This window comes from Vanacampus margaritifer, chromosome 7, assembly GCF_051991255.1.
Source record: "Vanacampus margaritifer isolate UIUO_Vmar chromosome 7, RoL_Vmar_1.0, whole genome shotgun sequence".
Lineage (NCBI taxonomy): Eukaryota > Metazoa > Chordata > Actinopteri > Syngnathiformes > Syngnathidae > Vanacampus > Vanacampus margaritifer.
Genome location: NC_135438.1, coordinates 25,875,417 through 25,894,224, shown reverse-complemented (window position 1 = coordinate 25,894,224; position 18,808 = coordinate 25,875,417). Strand labels below are relative to the sequence as shown.

The window sequence follows — 18,808 nt, the reverse complement described above, 5'->3', positions numbered from 1 at the left end:
ATAACATGAGAAGTGTGTTCTGTAGTGCAATGTGTGTCGCCGATCCTAACCTGCTTGGATGATGAGTTTAGCACACTCATTGCAGGGGAACAGTGCTACATACATGGTGCAGCCCTTCACATCAGCACTGTTCTTGTTCATGATGGCATTTAGCTCTGCATGGCACACTGTGGGACACAACCTGGTAATTAATACATACACTTACACTCCACCTGTGGATGTACTGAATGTGTACTCCCAGTTGACTGTCAAGAAGCACTTAACATTTTGAGTTTCTGGCCAATCCTGCATTGATGCAAAATGTGTCTAAAATTAATAAAGATTACGGGTACTTTCGATCAGGATTTTATACAGCAGTGTTTACCACACCATGTTAATACTTGGGCGGGCCACCCTAGTAAACTGGCCACCACCCAAGTAGATTTCAAGAAAATTTAATAAAAATATATAAAAAAATAAAGTGTTGCGACCATATATACCGCATGTAACATTAGTTCGCCGTCACTCACTTGTGGACACCCCGCCCCATCAGACAGCCCTCTCCCCCGACCTAATATGGTTGTTTAGGATTTAGGAATACAACTTTAAGTGCAATATGGGGCAGCAGATAGTCTTATTTTATACATGTTCCATAAAATAACAAGGTGGTAATGGCTTTAAGCTGTGTTCCTAAAATCAAGTTAGTTGAATGTTTTTTGTTTTTTTATAGGCAAAAGTATTTTATAAAATAAATGAAGACAAATCTCTATTTATCTGTAATTTTAATAATTGAAAAGGCCTCAAAGGGCAATTTAAGGCACATTCCCTTTATTTAAACATAGAGAGTGAATTACAAAGTAGCCTTGGTCCATAATATTTAAAAAGAAGATACCAACTGTCAAACTTATTTACTAATAGGCCTACCACTACCTACCTACTTGTGTGGATGTTGGTCGCAACTATGTAATGTCAATAAAAACTACGATAAGGACATCAGAAACATCAAAGGTAAGTCAAGCTCACCGTCACGCCACGCTGTGGGCCAACTTCAAAGTAAAAGTCTACTAAGGCTATTTGTATTGCCTTCAATGTATTTTTTGGAGTATGTTTTCAGCTTCCCTGACATGTCTAGTGCTGCATTTACACCAAAGGAAGGGAAGGCGTTTCGGGTGGCGCGTTTGCATTGTAAACAATGCACTTCGCGCGGACGGGCGCGAAAGTCCGTGGGGCAGCGCGCAGGTGTTGAGATGTTGCCGCTAAATTAAGAGCCGCTCGCCGTAGAACCCATCATGTGTGGGAATCACCTGTAGCTGTAAGTCCATGCACCTTTATTTTTCTGTTTGGCTCCTGTGTTGTCTCATCACTGGGCTTTTTTCTCCGTTGCAAAACTTTCCAAATATGTCTGTGTTTTACTCATTTTGCTAACTTGTCGATTAGCATCAGCGCTACCTGACTAAGATAAATAGTATCTTGACATGCGTCAAGAATCCGTCGTAAACAGAGAGAATCCGGTCATTTTTCAAAATAAAATATTTTTAAGCCTCGGCTAATCAATTAACCGGAAGTATAGTACGTTTTTTATTCTTTCAACTGTGCGGCCCGTCACGGCCCAGTCCAAAGTGGCCTGCGGACCGGTAGGTGGTTAGGGACCAATGCTCTACAGTAGTTGTTCACTAAGAGACACACCTCCTCCTCTCCAGGGTGCGCGAATGCACGAATAAATGGTATTAGTTCTAAAAAACTCTATGCGGTGAAACGCTAGCAGAGGAAGCTTTCCATATCGCCTTCCCGTTTTTTGGTGTGAATGTAGCATAATGACGGTGTCAAGACGAGGGGGAGAAAAAAAATCCTTTATCATTAATTTGAGGGCTAATTTTACTCCAAGTTGTCAAAATGCTCCCATACATGTGACTTATGTGATCCACAAGAGTTTTCAATTTCCTCTGGTGCTATAGTGAATGTGGCGTGGACTGGTCATGTTGCTTTAGTGTGAATGCGCACATTGCAGTTTTTTTTCTCCCACCAGCCAATACGCGGATCATGCGCGATCCGAACCGTGGGGCCTGATCCGAACCATTTTCAACCGTGGGGCCTAAACCAAACCAATCACGGATCAATGATGATCCGTTGCACCACTAACACATAAGCAACATATATTATAATTCAGTTACTGGTTCAATTTGTAATGTGCTGTGTCAAGCAAAGGGAGAGGGGGACGCAAATGATTGACACCTCATGAGTCAGGCGTTCTATTTCTACCAGGAAGTGTGTCTTATGGTGTCTTGGAAAGAAAGAAAAAAAACCCTGCATATTATTGTCCTCAACAATATCTATAGCGTGAAGTGTGATATTACTTATGAGTGATCATTTGGACCAAAATCATGTAATGGTTCATGCCGTGAAGTCAATTTTTCTTCAAGAAACACATTCTCACCGTAGGGATATTTAGTGTCCAGACGATCATCCGCTGACCGAGCCCAAGGTAACTGGTCATCATGACAGCCATTAGGCATTCCGTTGTAGCCAATGCCAACAATCTTATTCTCCCCGTTCACTAGACAGGCCCCCACCTGTAATGAGGAAAATAACTTTAAATTGCAGTACATCAAATGAAACAAAAATATGCCCAAAAGTTGCAAAACACTTAGGGCCAAATTCACTATGAATGCACTGCGTCCGCTGAAAGCGCTATAAATTGCTCTTAGTTTGCCCCCTCTTAACGTCCTATTCAACAAGGATATTGCTCTAATCACATACCACCGCAAACACCCTCCACAATAAGGGAAGAGATTTTGTCTCAAAATTATTCACACAAATAAATTAGGGATTTTCACGTGTTTTTGAGATCCACAAATATGTATGCTCTAATCACATACAGGCGCAAACACCCTCCACGATAAGGGGAGAGATTTTGTCTCAAAATTATTTACACAAATAAATTAGGGATTTTCACGTGTTTTTGCGATCCACAAATACGCGCGCACGCACGCACGCACGCACGCGCACACGCACACACACACACACACACACACACACACACACACACACACACACACACACACACACACACACACACACACACACACAGGTTTGCCTCTGTGTATTATGAGGACATTTTTTCCAAACCTGTTTAATTTTTATTACGGGGACACCCCTTTCCGCTAATGCCAGAGAGATGGGACTTGCACCCAAAAATTTTTTTTGGGGTCGTCCAGGGAAATTTCACTTCAAAACTTGAAAAAACTCAACGCACAAAAAAAAGAAAAACCTGAAAAAACAGTAATTATGAGGACATAGATAATGAGCTAAATAAGCCACGCCCATGGCAAAAATGGTAATTATGAGGACCAACTCACATTACAAGGACAAAGTTTACACAACACACAGCAACCATGTCACTGAAGTGACTTGAAAGTTCTGGCATTCTGGCGTTACACAAACTGAAATGACATTGATGTGTAATGACTTACCTGATATAAGGTCGCATTGTTGTGCATAACAATACTGTGAAATGCAAAGTCATACCTGATCCTTGAGCACCATGTTACAACTTTAGGACAGACTGAAACTGGTATGTTAATAAAACAATGCTTCTTATGTGAACAGGTTATCTAGGTCAAGCACATCTTTGTAATGGATAAGTTAGACATGAAACCAGATGCAAAAGAGTCAGTGAACATTGAACATTTTATTCTTTAAAACATGACTACCTCTCATCTTAAAGATGAGCAGTTTTCTAATAGCTCATTACTGGAATACCTTCGGATTTCAGAATTTCTGAAACAGGTTCAATGTAGGAAGTGTCCGAAGTGCTGTGAGAATCTGGAACATATTCCTCTGCTGATGAATCCTCACTTGAACTGGATACATCAGCAACCTAATTTTTTAAACAAAAACAATTATTACATACATACAGACATACATATACATATTGTCGCTGTCCTGTGAAAAACACTTCCACCATATTTTCCAGACTATAAAGCGCACCGTGATACAAGCCGTGCCGCCAAGAAGGATCGCTACCGGAGAGCAGCCCGCGACCTAAAAATGGAAACGTGTTTTTCACAGGACAGCAATGATATCCATATATACAGTAGACGCACACATACATGTGCATATAAACAGCGGCTCTAAAATTGACACCTGCCGGATGCGGGTTAAAGTTCCTTTTGGCGGGTGGTCATAAATATTTACTAGCTTTACTTCGCTGTTACTTAGTGATGTTACACTCGAAGTAGAAGCTTGAGACAAGTGTCGAGCGCTCGCGGCAGAAGTAGCTCCCGCCATTGATGGGCTAATGTGCTAAAGTTCATTTACCAAAGATAGGTGGTCTTCATCATCAAGCAGTTTTGCATTTTTTATTTTTTTTGCAATCAACCGGATATGTGCCAGATGCTGGAGCAAACTAGAAAAGCATTTAGAACCTAAAGTTTGTGCATATACTAAAGATTATTATAAATCTAGTCACCACATTTATTCGAAAGATGAGATGAAGCATTTAACAAGAGGAATAGTTAATATGCTTAATCTATGGCATTGCCCCTAAAACGGGTCTTGTGTGATACAGTCCTTCAGTTACAGTAGACGTTTTCTATTTTACTGAGTCAGACAGTCGTTAAGATTGAGACAATTGCTCAACATTTAGCTGCTTGCAACTAAAGACAGCGGTATAAATATGGGTCATAATTTATCCTCTTGACTAAATTATATTCATTCAATGAAAATGCCTGCACTATTAATCCTGGTTGCGTGAAACAAAGATCCATTGCAGATACAAATAACACACAAGATAAAATACCCATCATGCCAGTCCATTCTAGTGCAGCGAAAGGTCCAAAACATAAAGCACATTTATCCAAGCTTGATACAAGTGAATAAACTACCTGATGTTTACACTTCTGTTTAAAAAAAAATTAAAAAATTATAGCGAGTTCACCTCTAAAATCCACCATAAATAAATTAATGGGAAAAAAAGATCACTACAGTGCATAATCTAAATCACCAAACTGCCAACAAATCTTCAATTTGAGATATTTTTAATGTTGACTTGTAGAAATTTTAGTCCCATACAAGCGTATTGTTGGATACAGTATTTTTAACGTCTTGGCAATACACATTGCATAAACAATTGTTGTGATTATATTTGTTAGTTATATAGTTTAGCCCTAGCATCTACTCTACACTCTTCACTCCTAACGTCTTGCTTCTGAAAACTGATTTCAACATCAATATTCAAAAAGAAATCTCGTCACCTGGTCAACTTTGTCTGTGACAGCTACGTCTTCAGCTATGTCTTCAGGTTGTGCGTCAGTTCAAACCTGGTACACATGAAGAAAAAAATACATATAAAATTCAATTCTTAGTAATACACAAGACTGTACCTGTGCATGTACACAGTTACAGTACATACAGAACAATGAAGAGGTTAAAGTATTGTGAATGCAAACTCATTTTATTTGCCATTACAAAAATAAATAAATAAATCCTTCTGCACTACAGGTTTGTGTAAATTGGTGACGTCTATTTTTCACAATGAAACAAAAACAAGAAAATACACAGTCATCAGAGAATCCATACCTGACCAGAGTATGAATTGTGAGGACTGTATGTGTAACTCCAAGCCCTGAAAACTTATTTTACACTCACAGTGTATAAATACACTGTCCTCAGAGTGTCAGTTATTCACAACTACGACATTGTGAGGACTATGTATCTGCGAGGGCTGCTCAGTATTGACAAAACATGCGACATGGGTGTTTTATACAGTGATGGAGATTATTTAAGCATTTAACACATACCTAAAAAAAAAGATCTATCCATATACATTTTTATACACATACATATAGATATATATACTGTATACATAGCGAGACAGACAGACAGACATAGCGAGATGGACAGAGCGAGACAGATAGATATAGAAAATAAAGATAGAGATAAAGATAAAGAGATCTTTATAATCCAAAGAAAGAAATGCATGTTAATGCGGAAAAATAAGCATGCTCATTGTGATCTAATCTTATCCAATTAAGTTATTTTTTGTTAGTAATGCCCCTTGATACGGTTCTCTCGTATGGCGATGCGCAATTCAGGTAGTCTCTGATTGGTCAAAGTCAGACTAAAGTATACAATACAATATTCATTTGTTGCATGTCTTTGCAATACACATATTGCATGAGCCATTCGTGCGACAAGATATTTTTTTATATATTGTGCCAACGTCTTGCTTCTGAAAAATGTATTTCAACATCAACATTCAAAAAGAAATCTAGTCACCTGGTCAACTTGGTCTGTGACAGCCATGTCTTCAGGTTGTGCGTCAGTTGAAACCTGGTACACATGAAGAGAAAAATACATATAAAATTAAATTCTTAGTAACATGACTGTACCTGTGCATTTACACAGTTACAGTACATAAAGAAGAATGAATAGGTTAAAGTATTGTGAATGCAAACACATTTTATTTGCCATTACAAAAATAAATAATCCGTCAGCACTAGTGGTTTGTGTAAATTGGTGACGTCTATTTTTCACAATGAAACAATTAATAGAAAATACACAGTCCTCAGAGTGTCCATACCTGACCAGAGTATGAATTGTGAGGACTGTATCTGTAACTCCAAACCCCTGAAAACTTATTTTACATTCGCAGTGTATAAATACACTGTCCTCAGAGTGTCAGTTATTCACAACTACGACATTGTGAGGACTGTGTATCTGCGAGGGCTACACAGTATTGACATGCGACATGGGTGTTTTATACTGTGATGGAGATTAAACATTTAACACGGACCTAAAAAAAAGATCTATACATATACTGTATACATACATACTATATATACACAGTATATATATATATATATATATATATATATATATATATATATATATATATACACAGTATATATATATATATATATATATATATATATATACATATACAGTATATATATATATATATATACTGTGTGTGTGTGTATATATATATATATATATATATATATATATATATATATATACACATACACACAGTATATATATATATACATACACAGTATATATATATATATACATACACAGTATATATATATATATATATACATACACAGTATATATATATATATATATACATACACAGTATATATATATATATATATACATACACAGTATATATATATATATATATACATACACAGTATATATATATATATATATACATACACAGTATATATATATATATATATACATACACAGTATATATATATATATATATACATACACAGTATATATATATATATATATACATACACAGTATATATATATATATATATACACAGTATATATATATATATATATACATACACAGTATATATATATATATATATACATACACAGTATATATATATATATATATACATACACAGTATATATATATATATATATACATACACAGTATATATATATATATATATATATATATATATATATATATATATATATATATATATATATATATATATATATATATATATATATATATAGACAGAGAGACAGATATATAGATATAGATATAGATATATAGACATAAAGATAAAGATAGAGAGATATTTATAATCCAAAGAAAGAAATACACGTTAATGCGGAAAAATAATCATGCTTATTGTGATCTAGTCTTATACAAATAAGTTCGTTTTTTTTAGTAATGCCCCTCGATGCGGTTCTCTTGTATGGCGATGCGCAATTAAGGTAGTCTCTGATTGGTCAAAGTCAGACTAAAGTATACAATACAATATTCATTTGTTGCATGTCTTTGCAACAGACATATTGCATGAGCCATTCGTGCGACAAGATCTTTTTTTTATATATTGTGCAACGTCTTGCTTCTGAAAAACGTATTTCAACATCAACATTCAAAAAGAAATCTAGTCACCTGGTCAACTTGGTCTGTGACAGCTATGTCTTCAGGTTGTGCGTCAGTTGAAACCTGGTACACAAAGAGAAAAATACATATAAAATTAAATTCTTAGTAACACGACTGTACCTGTGCATTTACACAGTTACAGTACATACAGAACAATGAATAGGTTAAAGTAATGTGAATGCAAACTCATTTTATTTGCCATTACAAAAATAAATAAATAAATCTGTCTGCACTACAGGTTTGTGTAAATTGGTGAAGTCTATTTTTCACAATGACACAAAAATAAGAAAATACACAGTCCTCAGAGTGTCCATACCTGACCAGAGTATGAATTGTGATGACTGTATGTGTAACTCCAAGCCCTCAAAACGTATTTTAAACTCACAGTGTATAAATACACTGTCCTCAGAGTGTCAGTTATTCACAACTACGACATTGTGAGGACTGTGTATCTTGCGAGGGGTGCACAGTATTGACAAAACATGCGACATGGGTGTTTTATACAGTGATGGAGATTATTTTGACATTAAATATGGACCGAATATATATATCTTCATAATCTAATTAAAGAAATACACGTACATGCGGAAAAATAATCATGCTCATTTTGATCTAGTTTTATCCAAATAAGGTTTTTTTTGTTAGTAATGCTCCTCGATACAATTCTCTTGTATGGCGATGCGCAATTAAGGTTGTCTCTGATTGGTCAAAATCAGACTCAAGTAGGGCCTGGCAATAAATCAAATTAATTGAATAAATTAAATTCAAATTGAATCGTTGAAAATTTGCTAAATCGTGAAATGTATTTTGTCTTCTGGATTATTAAAAACTGTTATAATGTTCTGTTACATCCAGATGTTATTGTGAGTTGAAATTTTGCACAAGTGGTGGCAGAATGCTGGATGGTTGGTTTAAAATACTTTTTATTTAATTTTTTGGCCATATCGCTTAGCCTCAGACTAAAGTATACAAACAATCCAATATCCATTTGTTGCACGTCTTTGCAATGCACATATTGCATGAGCCATTCGTGCGCCAAGATATTTTCCACATATTGTGCAGCCCTAGTATCTCCACCCTCCACTAATGTCTTGCTTCTGAAAACTGATTTCAACAACATTCAAAAAGAAATCTAGTCACCTGGTCAACTTTGGCGCAGTCTGTGATAGCGGTGTCTTCATCAGGTTGTGCTTCAGTGGAAACCTGGGGTAGATGAATAGAAAAATACCAATACAATTAAATTCTTACTAAGACTAGACTGCTATACTGTAATTTCATGTAATCATGAATGTGCGACCAGTAATTCTAGTATGTCACATGTATGAAACAATATCCAAATGTCATGATAAGCAATCACGATATGATAATCAACATGATATTGTGAGGTTAGCGATACTCACGATAACTGTAAAAGTAAAATAAAAAAATAAGTCACAATATTGTAAAAAAATGAAATAAAAACAAAAAAAATTATATTGAGAAAAGAATGTACTTTTGCTTTTGAGTTATAATTAATCTTTTATGTTTTGTCAAACCTTGCACGATAACCCCCCCACCCCCAAAAAAAACAAAATTAAGTGTGACAACACACCATATAAACATACCATAGTGTTTTTCCATTGTAGTGAAATTCAAACATGAAAACCTTCTGGGCCTCATGATACACTCTCAGCCTGTTTTCACGTTCGTGTTTGCTTATAACTTCTCCTCGATATTCAGTAGGAAAGACTCCCTTCTGAAAGGAGCAGGAACTGAACACTCCTCGACCTTACAAAGAAAAAGGGATACAACAGAAATATTTCATTATAACAGTAATGAAAACTAGGCCCATACTAAAGAATCTTTTACCAATACTCACCTTTGAATGAATTAATATATTTTATGGTGAAGCCATCCTTGTCTTTACCTAAGGATGAAAAATATGCTACCTCTTCTTTGGGTTTAACTTTTGCCCTCTGTGGCCTCATGACTAACATATCTCACTGAAGATAATGATCTAAAGCTATAGAAAAAAATGAGTTTCAATCAGTTTGATAGGTAACTTGGTGCAGATGTTTTGAAGTTGACTTTCTGTGGACCATAATATCCTGTGCAGTGTGCAGTAAATGTGCCAACGAAAATAAAATAGTGGATAGCACAGCTCTGCTAAATATTTGCATAAATTAAATGTAATGAACACTAACAGACTTTACTGAAATATTTCTATTTAAAGAACAAATTTAAGTAAACACAAATGCAGCAATTTACCAATACTTCATTTATACTGTACTGGTAATACTAAACCATTGTATATTTTCACATCACAAACCAGCCTATCAAACCAACCTGTTATTGCTTTCCTCTTAAAAATTTCAATTAGCATTTATCTTACTCAACAGACGGTTAGCTCTGCTATGCTAACTGAGCTAACCGTCGCTAACAAAAGCGTAGCAATTCTAAATAATTAGCTGCAACCATCATAATCAACAGATGGTTAGGTATGCTAACGTTAGCTTAGCTGCACTTACACTGGACTTGCATTATAAATCATTTTCAGCAATGTACACAAGCGACCAACATTAAAATAAACAAGTTTCTGGAGGAAAAATTCGAGCTTCAAACCTACCTCATTAGCACAGCTACACTGCCATCACGTCTCGTGAAGTAATTAGAGCCGGGGGCGGTTCTCTATCGGGGCTGCTAGATGACGTCACTTCCGTACTCCGGGCAATATAATAAATCACATTTAAATCAACAAATTGGTTCAGTGTTGGATTATGAACTTTGTTGATAAGAGTGGCTATTGTTCTATGATTTACAGTGTCAATTAAAAAAAAAAAATAGATCACATTTAAAATTAACCCGAAAGGCTCATATACTAAATTAATTACCACAGACGAAAACAAAGGATATTATTGCTAGAATTATAGATAATTTTGTAATCGTTTAATGTGATTTCAGTTTGCTTTTTTAAAAAGTTATTATTATTTTTTTCATTAACGAAAATGTTTTTTTGCTTTAGTAAATAAAATAACCTTGCTGCTGTCACACAGTTGCTGTCCGAGGATGTTTTGGTACTATACTTTAGTAATGGACGCATGTGTTTTTTGGCAAAATTGTGAGCGAGCCCAGTAACTTGGCTTAGAAGCAACCCTGCAAATGAATGGTCACATGATGCTTTACTGTTGGCATGAAGCAGGACTGATGGTAGTGCTCATCTTTTCTTCTCCAGACAAGCATTTTTCCGGATGCCCCAAACAGTTGGAAAGGGGGTTAATCAGAGAAAATAACTGTAACTCTTTTTTCCTTATTTTGGTCTGTGTTTATGGAATCCCTTTTTCACTGGTCACACCAGGCCATCCTCCAAAAGTCTTACTCCCTCACCATGAGTGTAGATGGACTCATACCTGCTTACTGCCATTACTGAGCAAGCTCTACACTGGTGGTGATGTCCTTATCCCTGCAGCTAAATCAACTTTGGGAGATAGTCCTGGCTTTTGCTGGATTTTCTTGGGTGCCCTGAAGCCTTCTTCACTTAAAGTTTGTAAGGTCACTAAAGGAAATTACTTTAATTTTCATGGCAAATAGGGACTTTGCAATTCATCTAATCACTAGAACATTCTGGAGTACATGTACATGCAAATTGCCATCATAAAAAAACAATAATAAGTCAGCACTGCAGATTCTTAGAAAATCAATGTCATTCTCAAAACGTTTGGCCACTGGTGTACATACAGAAAGATGTTATACTGTAAAGGCAGGGTGGGATGTTAAATGATGAATTAATGTACGGCACTGACAGTTTCTCTGTCTCTGCTGTTAACCATTGTACATTTTTAAATAAACAACCACTGAAAGAATTAAATACTGAAATATATAATTAAATATCATAGGGTATTTCATTATTTAATTATTTACTTAGGAAATGGTGGCTGCAAAAAAAAAAAAAAAAAGGCTCTGTGTCTACAGACAAACATTCACAATACACAGCATTTTGAGAAAAAACTGAATTATGGAGACGTGCGTAATTGTGAGGACAGGTGATGGTCAGCCAATCAAATGCTGTGAAATATACACTGGTGTGAATTATTCATGAAGTGGTGCATTACAAGGACCTTCGTACAGGGAGCGCCATCAAATACACAAAAATACACAAATTCACGTAATTATGCTTTACAAGGACATTGGCTAAAACTTTGGATTTAAGCCTTCTACAGCCCTAGAAGCACTTCTGCATTGAAATAATTATGAGGACATGGGCTGTGTCCTCATAATTCAAAATGTCCTCGCAGCACGGCATGTATTCAGGTGAAATGTCCTCATAATACACAAAGGCAAACACACACACACACACACACACACACACACACACACACACACACACACACACACACACACACACACACGATGGATGGTGAAAAAGCCGACCAGACAGCAGGGCTCGACAGGACGACCAATTTACAATTACCACAAATGCGGTCAACTTTACAGTGTTTGCTGGTTTACAAAAAATAAAATGAAAAAAATCATCCCTTCGCTGGACATAACTCGTTCGCATCAAGTGCGAGGATGAGTGAAGATAGCCACCACGTGCCGTTTTTTATCCGATGACCAAGATCAACACAATGCCATCCCAAAATCATATTCAATCCCTAATTAAGGACACCAAGAAATCGCGATTTAATTACGGAGTCATTCTATGACAAGTGTCCGGCGTTAGTAGTTGGCCGCTAATGGGAATGTGAACATTTCTTGCGAGATGTGCGGTGCATTCAAATGCATTCGGACATTTCATACTCACACAGAAAGAAGTCCATCAAAGCACTAAACATTAAAAATTGCAAATATGGAAACAATATGGGCTTTCTATCAATCTATAAAAGCTGACATATATCAAGAAGAATGATGGGGGTAAAATCACTTTGCTATTTTACCTAATTACAATCAATGATACATCTAGTGACTTGTTTACAAAACCTAATCTCATAACTAGGCTTCCAGTTTCCATTCTAGTGGTTGATATGTAAATGAATCAAAAATAAAGAATAAACCTTTCTTTCTTATTGTATATAATTCTTATAACATTTGCCAACAAAAACTGGAGTGACTTTATATTAGTCCCCTATCAACAGCAAGCAAACACTGAACAAGAATACTGTAATATTCGGAGTCATAGTATTGACCTTTTGCACGTGACGTCACAGCCCTCATGGGAACGCCCCCTACGGGACGCTAGATGGCAAAAAAGTCACTTGCCTATATTGCAACCATTGAATCTCGTACAGAGTAAAGTCCTTTATCTAATCAATTATCTTATAAAATGGTCATATTTTGCTGTGCGGTCGGTTGTACAGACAGACAAAGGAGTAAACCAAATGTTGCTTTTTATCGCATACCTACTAATGAAGACAAAATATGTCGATTGATAGCAGCAATCAACAGAAAGGACTGGCAGCCCACAAAGTATTCACGGATTTGCAGTGATCATTTTTTGCGATATTAATAGATAAATGTTCAAACATTTTACTTATAAACGTACACTCTAACAAAGATTGTAACAGGTGTCAAATTGCGTGTTTCAAATCACATTAACGAACCAGATAATTAGCGTCTACTCCAACTGCACAAACACACAGCTCAGTATTAACCTTCTTCAAAACTATTAAGTGCATTTGACTGTTTTAATGGGGGATTTCAACTTTGTGCTTGGAGTTTTTCACTCTGGAGTCATATTCATGAAATTACTGCATAGCTTGCCACTACGATAGTCATTTGTTCCATGCTAGTAAACATAGTAACATAACATCATCACAGCGTTTCAATATAGAACGGACTATGTAAAAAAATGGCAGTTAGCATGATAAACAAGTTTCACCTTTGCATTACGAGGTATATTGTCCCCCGGTGTGAGCGTAGCATCTTGTCTCAGAGACTCAGCCAGCGACAAGCTTTTGAATCAGCCTCGGTGTAAGGGGAAGAGACTGCATTCTGCGATCTACCGATTTTTTACAACCCAAAGTTGGCCTTCCCCCGCAGCTGAAGAAAATATATCCATGAGGAAACACTGCTGTCTGAATGCTATCTCAAACTAAAACGGAAAAAAATAAGCGTATAATGACATTTGGTACACTACAGTACTTCTTCAAATCTGTAATTGCTAGAACTGCAAAGTTCACAAATTCCGACTTTCTGGTGTTTGATTTCTGCACAACAAATAAGAATATATTAAGGTAGGAACAAATCTTATTACAGTGGGGTTTTGGCTAAGACTTTTGTTATCTATGTAACGAGTTTGAGTTTTATTTGGATCCATAAATTAGGCTGTTATGGAGTTGCTACATTACACACACGCACATGCATACTCTAACTAACGATACATTACCCGAGTACAGGCAGCTAATGTAATTATTTTGTATGAGCCTTTCCAAGACAAAGCGGAATTGTACAAAATACTGTACACACACCTGTGAGCTCGGGTCTTTGCTCCTCTGAGCTGACAAAAAGGCCACAGCCATGAAGTAGTCGGGCCACTCCAGGTAGTCTTCCCTCTTTTTGGCTGTGCAGCTGCAAAGATAAAAGCTCATTAACAAGACTCGGCTATATAAAGTTGGAAAACAAAGTTTTGATTCCAACAAAGAGTGTGACGTTAATTTATACAGAAATGACAGTAGCTTGTCAACTGACGGCGGTATAGCAATAGTATATTTTATGTATAAATATTTTTCTACGGTTGTTGTCTCTCGTCATACGAAATACATTTTACCCGCTGTCAGGTTTCTGCCGCGGAACGCTTTCCATAATCGTTAAACCCGAACTTAACGTTGACACTCCTGCCAACTTGTTGACTCCCTGCCCGACATTAACCGGAAGACATTTCCCGCGCTGTGTGTTTCCTTTTTTACCCCGGACTTTATTTTGCAGGTACACGAAATAAGAGTAATTTGTTCACGTTTTAAAACTTATTTGTAGGTCAAAAACTTGTTCTATAACATTAACCCTTAGCTATTCCAGTATAAATGCATATCTTTTAATCATATCTGCCGTTTCGTTGCCTGTCAGTCCAAGAGAGGAATAAACAAACGTGCCGTTCACCTTCCTCTGTTCTAACGTTGCCATCTAGTGGCTAATCAAATGACTTACTGTTAAAATACAGTAATATTAATGATGCATCATATATAGTTATTATGAATAACGACTATAAACAAATATGCTACAATGCTGTATCTAAAATGTATTATTTACAGGAAGCAAATAAGCGCCAACATCAATTCAGCATTCATATGCCCAAATATATTACACAAGGATGGATGCAAAGATCATTACATAGCAAACCATGTATTGCATGCAATCTTAAATTCAACAGCAATGTGAGAGAAATCAACAAAACTACATTATGTCATGTTTTTGTAAACATGAACACTGTGTAGTTGTGTGCGTGTGTGTGTGGGTGGAGGGTGGGGGACAAAGTTCCTCATCTCTGTATTTTTCTGTTGTCAACACTATTTGTTTTGAAATATTAGGTCCATTATAATCTGCAAGCAATCACCATGCTACGACAGGTTTTCTATGGGTAGTGGTGAACAATCGATGGGCAAGAGCAACAAGACCGTCTCTGCTGGCCCTACAACACTATCAGAAGCATTGACCTATATTTAAATTTTTGTTGAGGGGACCTTCTGCTTCCCCCTAATGATTATGAGTGCTTTGACAAGTTTAGTCTCGACTAGGTGCTCAATGATTCACATTGCTTGTAATCGTTTTTTATCCACCTCATGATTTTGTCTCTTGCTGTTGAAAATGGATGATAGTCCTGAGATGGATAATAATGGATGCAAGTTGCTTAATTCCTATTCTGCAAACACAATATTAATCAGAATGTCGTGTTTAGACTGGTGAAGTTGCATAGAACATTTAGTAAATACATTGTTTTGACTTGAATTCCCCTTAAACACAAGGTGGCACCACATAGACATCAAATATGACAATATCTAGTGTTGAGGTTTTGTTTGTATTTTATCTTTTTTTTATATATAAATAAATGATATACACGTATTTATCTTGTCCGAAGACATCAGCCATCAAGGAATTTAAAAAAAATCAAATTTGGCTTTGGATCATCATGCCATTACAGTTATGTTCGTTGGCACAGCATACATAGGAAATCTGCTAACCTGTTTCCCAGGTTTGCTCATGTAATTCTCCGCATATAGCACATCGCCAATTATTAAGCAAGGCAAAGCAAGTTGAATAGTAATGATAGTCATAGTATTAACGTGCTGCATGATGGTGGAGTTGGTTACAAAGGTGTCTGTCTTACAATCACATATTTTGACAGCAAATTTTAGTTTAGCTACTCTCCATTTGCCAAAAAACATGCATACTATGTAAACTGAAGACTAAATTGCCCTTAGGTGTGAATGTGAGTGCACAAAGTAAATGGATGTTCATCTACAGTATGTATCCTTCCTATGATTGACTACTATGACTAGCAACCAATCCATGAAAACTCACACAAGTGTGAGGCAAACAGTGAAGTTTTAATTGCTTCTCATGATGTGGTTGCAACATTCCCAGTGTATTGCTGTGTGTAAATTCAAAAAGGTGATTGACTGATTTCACTTATGACCATCCGTATTAAGTATGTTAGATCATGTATAATCTCATATGAATTTGTGCTTCTATGTTATGTAATCTAGTATGTTGTTAATACCATTAGGATAAGGATCATATGAAGGTGGCTGTTTGTTATAGCTTTGATTTTGGTTCTTTATTGAACATATAAACACAAATAAAACACATTACAAGTCTAAAATATAAATTGAAATAAGAAAGAAAACACAAATAGGAAGAAAGAAAATAGTTTATATGTTCAAAAGGGGTAGGAGGAAGTTAAAAACGTTATCTAGTCCTACCCCTTATTCATCCATCCATCCATCCATCCATTTTCTTAACCGCTTTTCCTCACAAGGGTCACGGGGGGCGCTGGAGCCTATCCCAGCTGGCTTCGGGCAGTAGGCGGGATACACCCTGAACTGGTTGCCAGCCAATCGGAGGGCACACAGAGACAAACAACCATACTCACTATCACACCTATGGACAATTTGGAGTGTTCAATTAACCTGCCATGCATGTCTTGGGAATGTGGGAGGAAACCGGAGTACCCGGAGAAAACCCACGCAAGCACGGGGAGAACATGCAAACTCCACCAAGGAAGGCCGAAGCCCGGACTCGATCGCACGTCCTCTGCACTGGGAGGCAGACGTGCTAACCAGTCATCCACCGTGCTGCCACCCCTTATTCGTTTTATGTTAATAAAATAATAAGGTAATGTATTTCAACAAAAGGAAATGTATAAACCTAATCATATGTACAAGTGCACTTTAATATACGTACATTTGCCAGCGACATATGCACACGAAATCAACAGACAAATACCACAATACATCTTTAAATCAAATCCTCACACTCACATATAAAATTTTCATTACACTCATACCGATACATCCAAAGAAATTAGAGCATATGTACATTTTTAAAAGCTCATGACTGATGGAAGTATTTTTTTTTAACTTTGCTTTTAAACAATTTTTTCAGGTCAGTTCCAAAATCATTCCACAAATTAACACCTTTTACAGGAACACACCTTTGCTTAATATTTGTTCTTGTTTTAACTTTTTTTGTAGACACTTGTACCCCTTGTTATAAGGACTCTCTCTAATTTCAAACAGCTTCTGAGTACTGTGGCAGAGTAGATTGTTGTGTACTTTATACATTATTTGTGCTATTTTAAATTCAATTAAGTCGTAGAATTTCATTGTATTTGATTTAATGAATAGAGAATGAGTTGGCTCTGTATATTTTGATAAATTCTTATGGCTCTTTTTTGCAGTTTGAAAAAAGGATCGGTATTTGTTTTATATGCTTTTCCCCAGATTTCCACACAATAGGTCAGATATGGTAATAATAATGAACAATATAATGTGTATAATGATTTCTTATTCAGGACATCCTTAGTTTTAGAGAGTATCCCTATAATGTTTGACATTTTCCTTTTGACATTATCTGTGTGTAACTTCTAACATAATTTTTCATCAATAACTACTCCAAGAAATTTCTTTTCATACATTCTTTCTATTTCAATTGAATTTACCATAATTTTGACCTGTTGTGTAGTTTGTCTAGTACCAAAAAATAGAAACTTGGTTTTGTTTAAGTTTAATGATAATTTGTTTAAGTCAAATCAGTTATTTGTTATTGTATAATTTGACTAACTAAATACTCATTAATAGAAATAAATAAATCATGATCATGCACATATTACATTATATGCATGGTGGGTGCTTTACTGCTAAATAAATTACTCCAGAATGAAAACCACCACCACATTCTTTAACTTGAACACACCTAACCTAACCTAACCTTAGCACTCTCATCAGTTACATTCGTGGAGATTTCATAATCCCTCCTTTTATGATCCTCTCCATTTTAGTAAACACAAAATGCAATGTAATGGGGGGTTGGGGGGTAGCAGGTTGTTTATGAAGTGTGTTTTATTAATAATGAATATATTACTGAATGCTAAATGCATCATCACTACATTTCATTTTTAATGTAGAATGTCTATTAAGAAGGATAGTAGTTATTGTGAGCATTAGAGCAAGAAAAAAAAAGATGAACTACAGTTGTACATTTGAGATAGATGAGGCACATATAACCTACGAACTCTCCGTTTACTCTCATTCTCCACAACATACCTATATTTATACCACTCTATAAAATACCCATTCTCATGTTAAATTGCATGACGTGTTTTGTGTTCATTAGATATTTGGACTGCTAGTCATGTTTTTGTTTTGTTTTTGTTTTGTTTTTTAAACATAATTATAATGTGGCAGAATAGAAGAACATTTAAAGAGAGTGTCAAAAAAA

The 18,808-nt window shown here is 35.9% G+C and overlaps 2 protein-coding genes across 9 annotated transcripts in view; both read right to left on the bottom strand.

The window, feature by feature from the left end:
• dctd (dCMP deaminase) overlaps nucleotides 1-18,808 on the bottom strand; it is a 48,371-nt gene that overhangs the window by 20,282 nt on the left and 9,281 nt on the right. For all 6 annotated transcript variants that reach the window (XM_077569936.1, XM_077569938.1, XM_077569941.1 and 3 more), the window contains 3 exons: nucleotides 14,344-14,443; nucleotides 2,414-2,549; nucleotides 51-167 (listed from right to left, as the gene is read on the bottom strand). In XM_077569936.1, the coding sequence (XP_077426062.1) occupies nucleotides 51-167; nucleotides 2,414-2,549; nucleotides 14,344-14,443 (353 nt within the window). The remainder of the gene's footprint in view (nucleotides 1-50; nucleotides 168-2,413; nucleotides 2,550-14,343; nucleotides 14,444-18,808) is intronic.
• LOC144054718 (N-lysine methyltransferase KMT5A-A-like) lies at nucleotides 2,572-14,309 on the bottom strand. 3 transcript variants are annotated; one of them, XR_013294700.1, is made up of 7 exons: nucleotides 9,759-14,309; nucleotides 9,505-9,667; nucleotides 9,041-9,103; nucleotides 7,910-7,963; nucleotides 6,256-6,309; nucleotides 5,232-5,297; nucleotides 2,572-3,856 (listed from the first exon to the last, which is right to left on the bottom strand). XR_013294700.1 is itself a non-coding variant. In XM_077569946.1 (5 exons), the coding sequence occupies exons 1-4, from the start codon at nucleotides 9,874-9,876 to the stop codon at nucleotides 7,933-7,935; spliced, it is 375 nt and encodes a 124-aa protein (XP_077426072.1). In that variant the 5' UTR covers nucleotides 9,877-14,309; the 3' UTR covers nucleotides 5,037-5,297; nucleotides 7,910-7,932. The 3 variants fall into 3 exon arrangements, 1 of the variants encoding a protein (XP_077426072.1); XR_013294701.1 differs by lacking the exon at nucleotides 6,256-6,309 and having other exon boundaries at nucleotides 2,573-3,856; XM_077569946.1 differs by lacking the exons at nucleotides 2,572-3,856; nucleotides 6,256-6,309 and having other exon boundaries at nucleotides 5,037-5,297.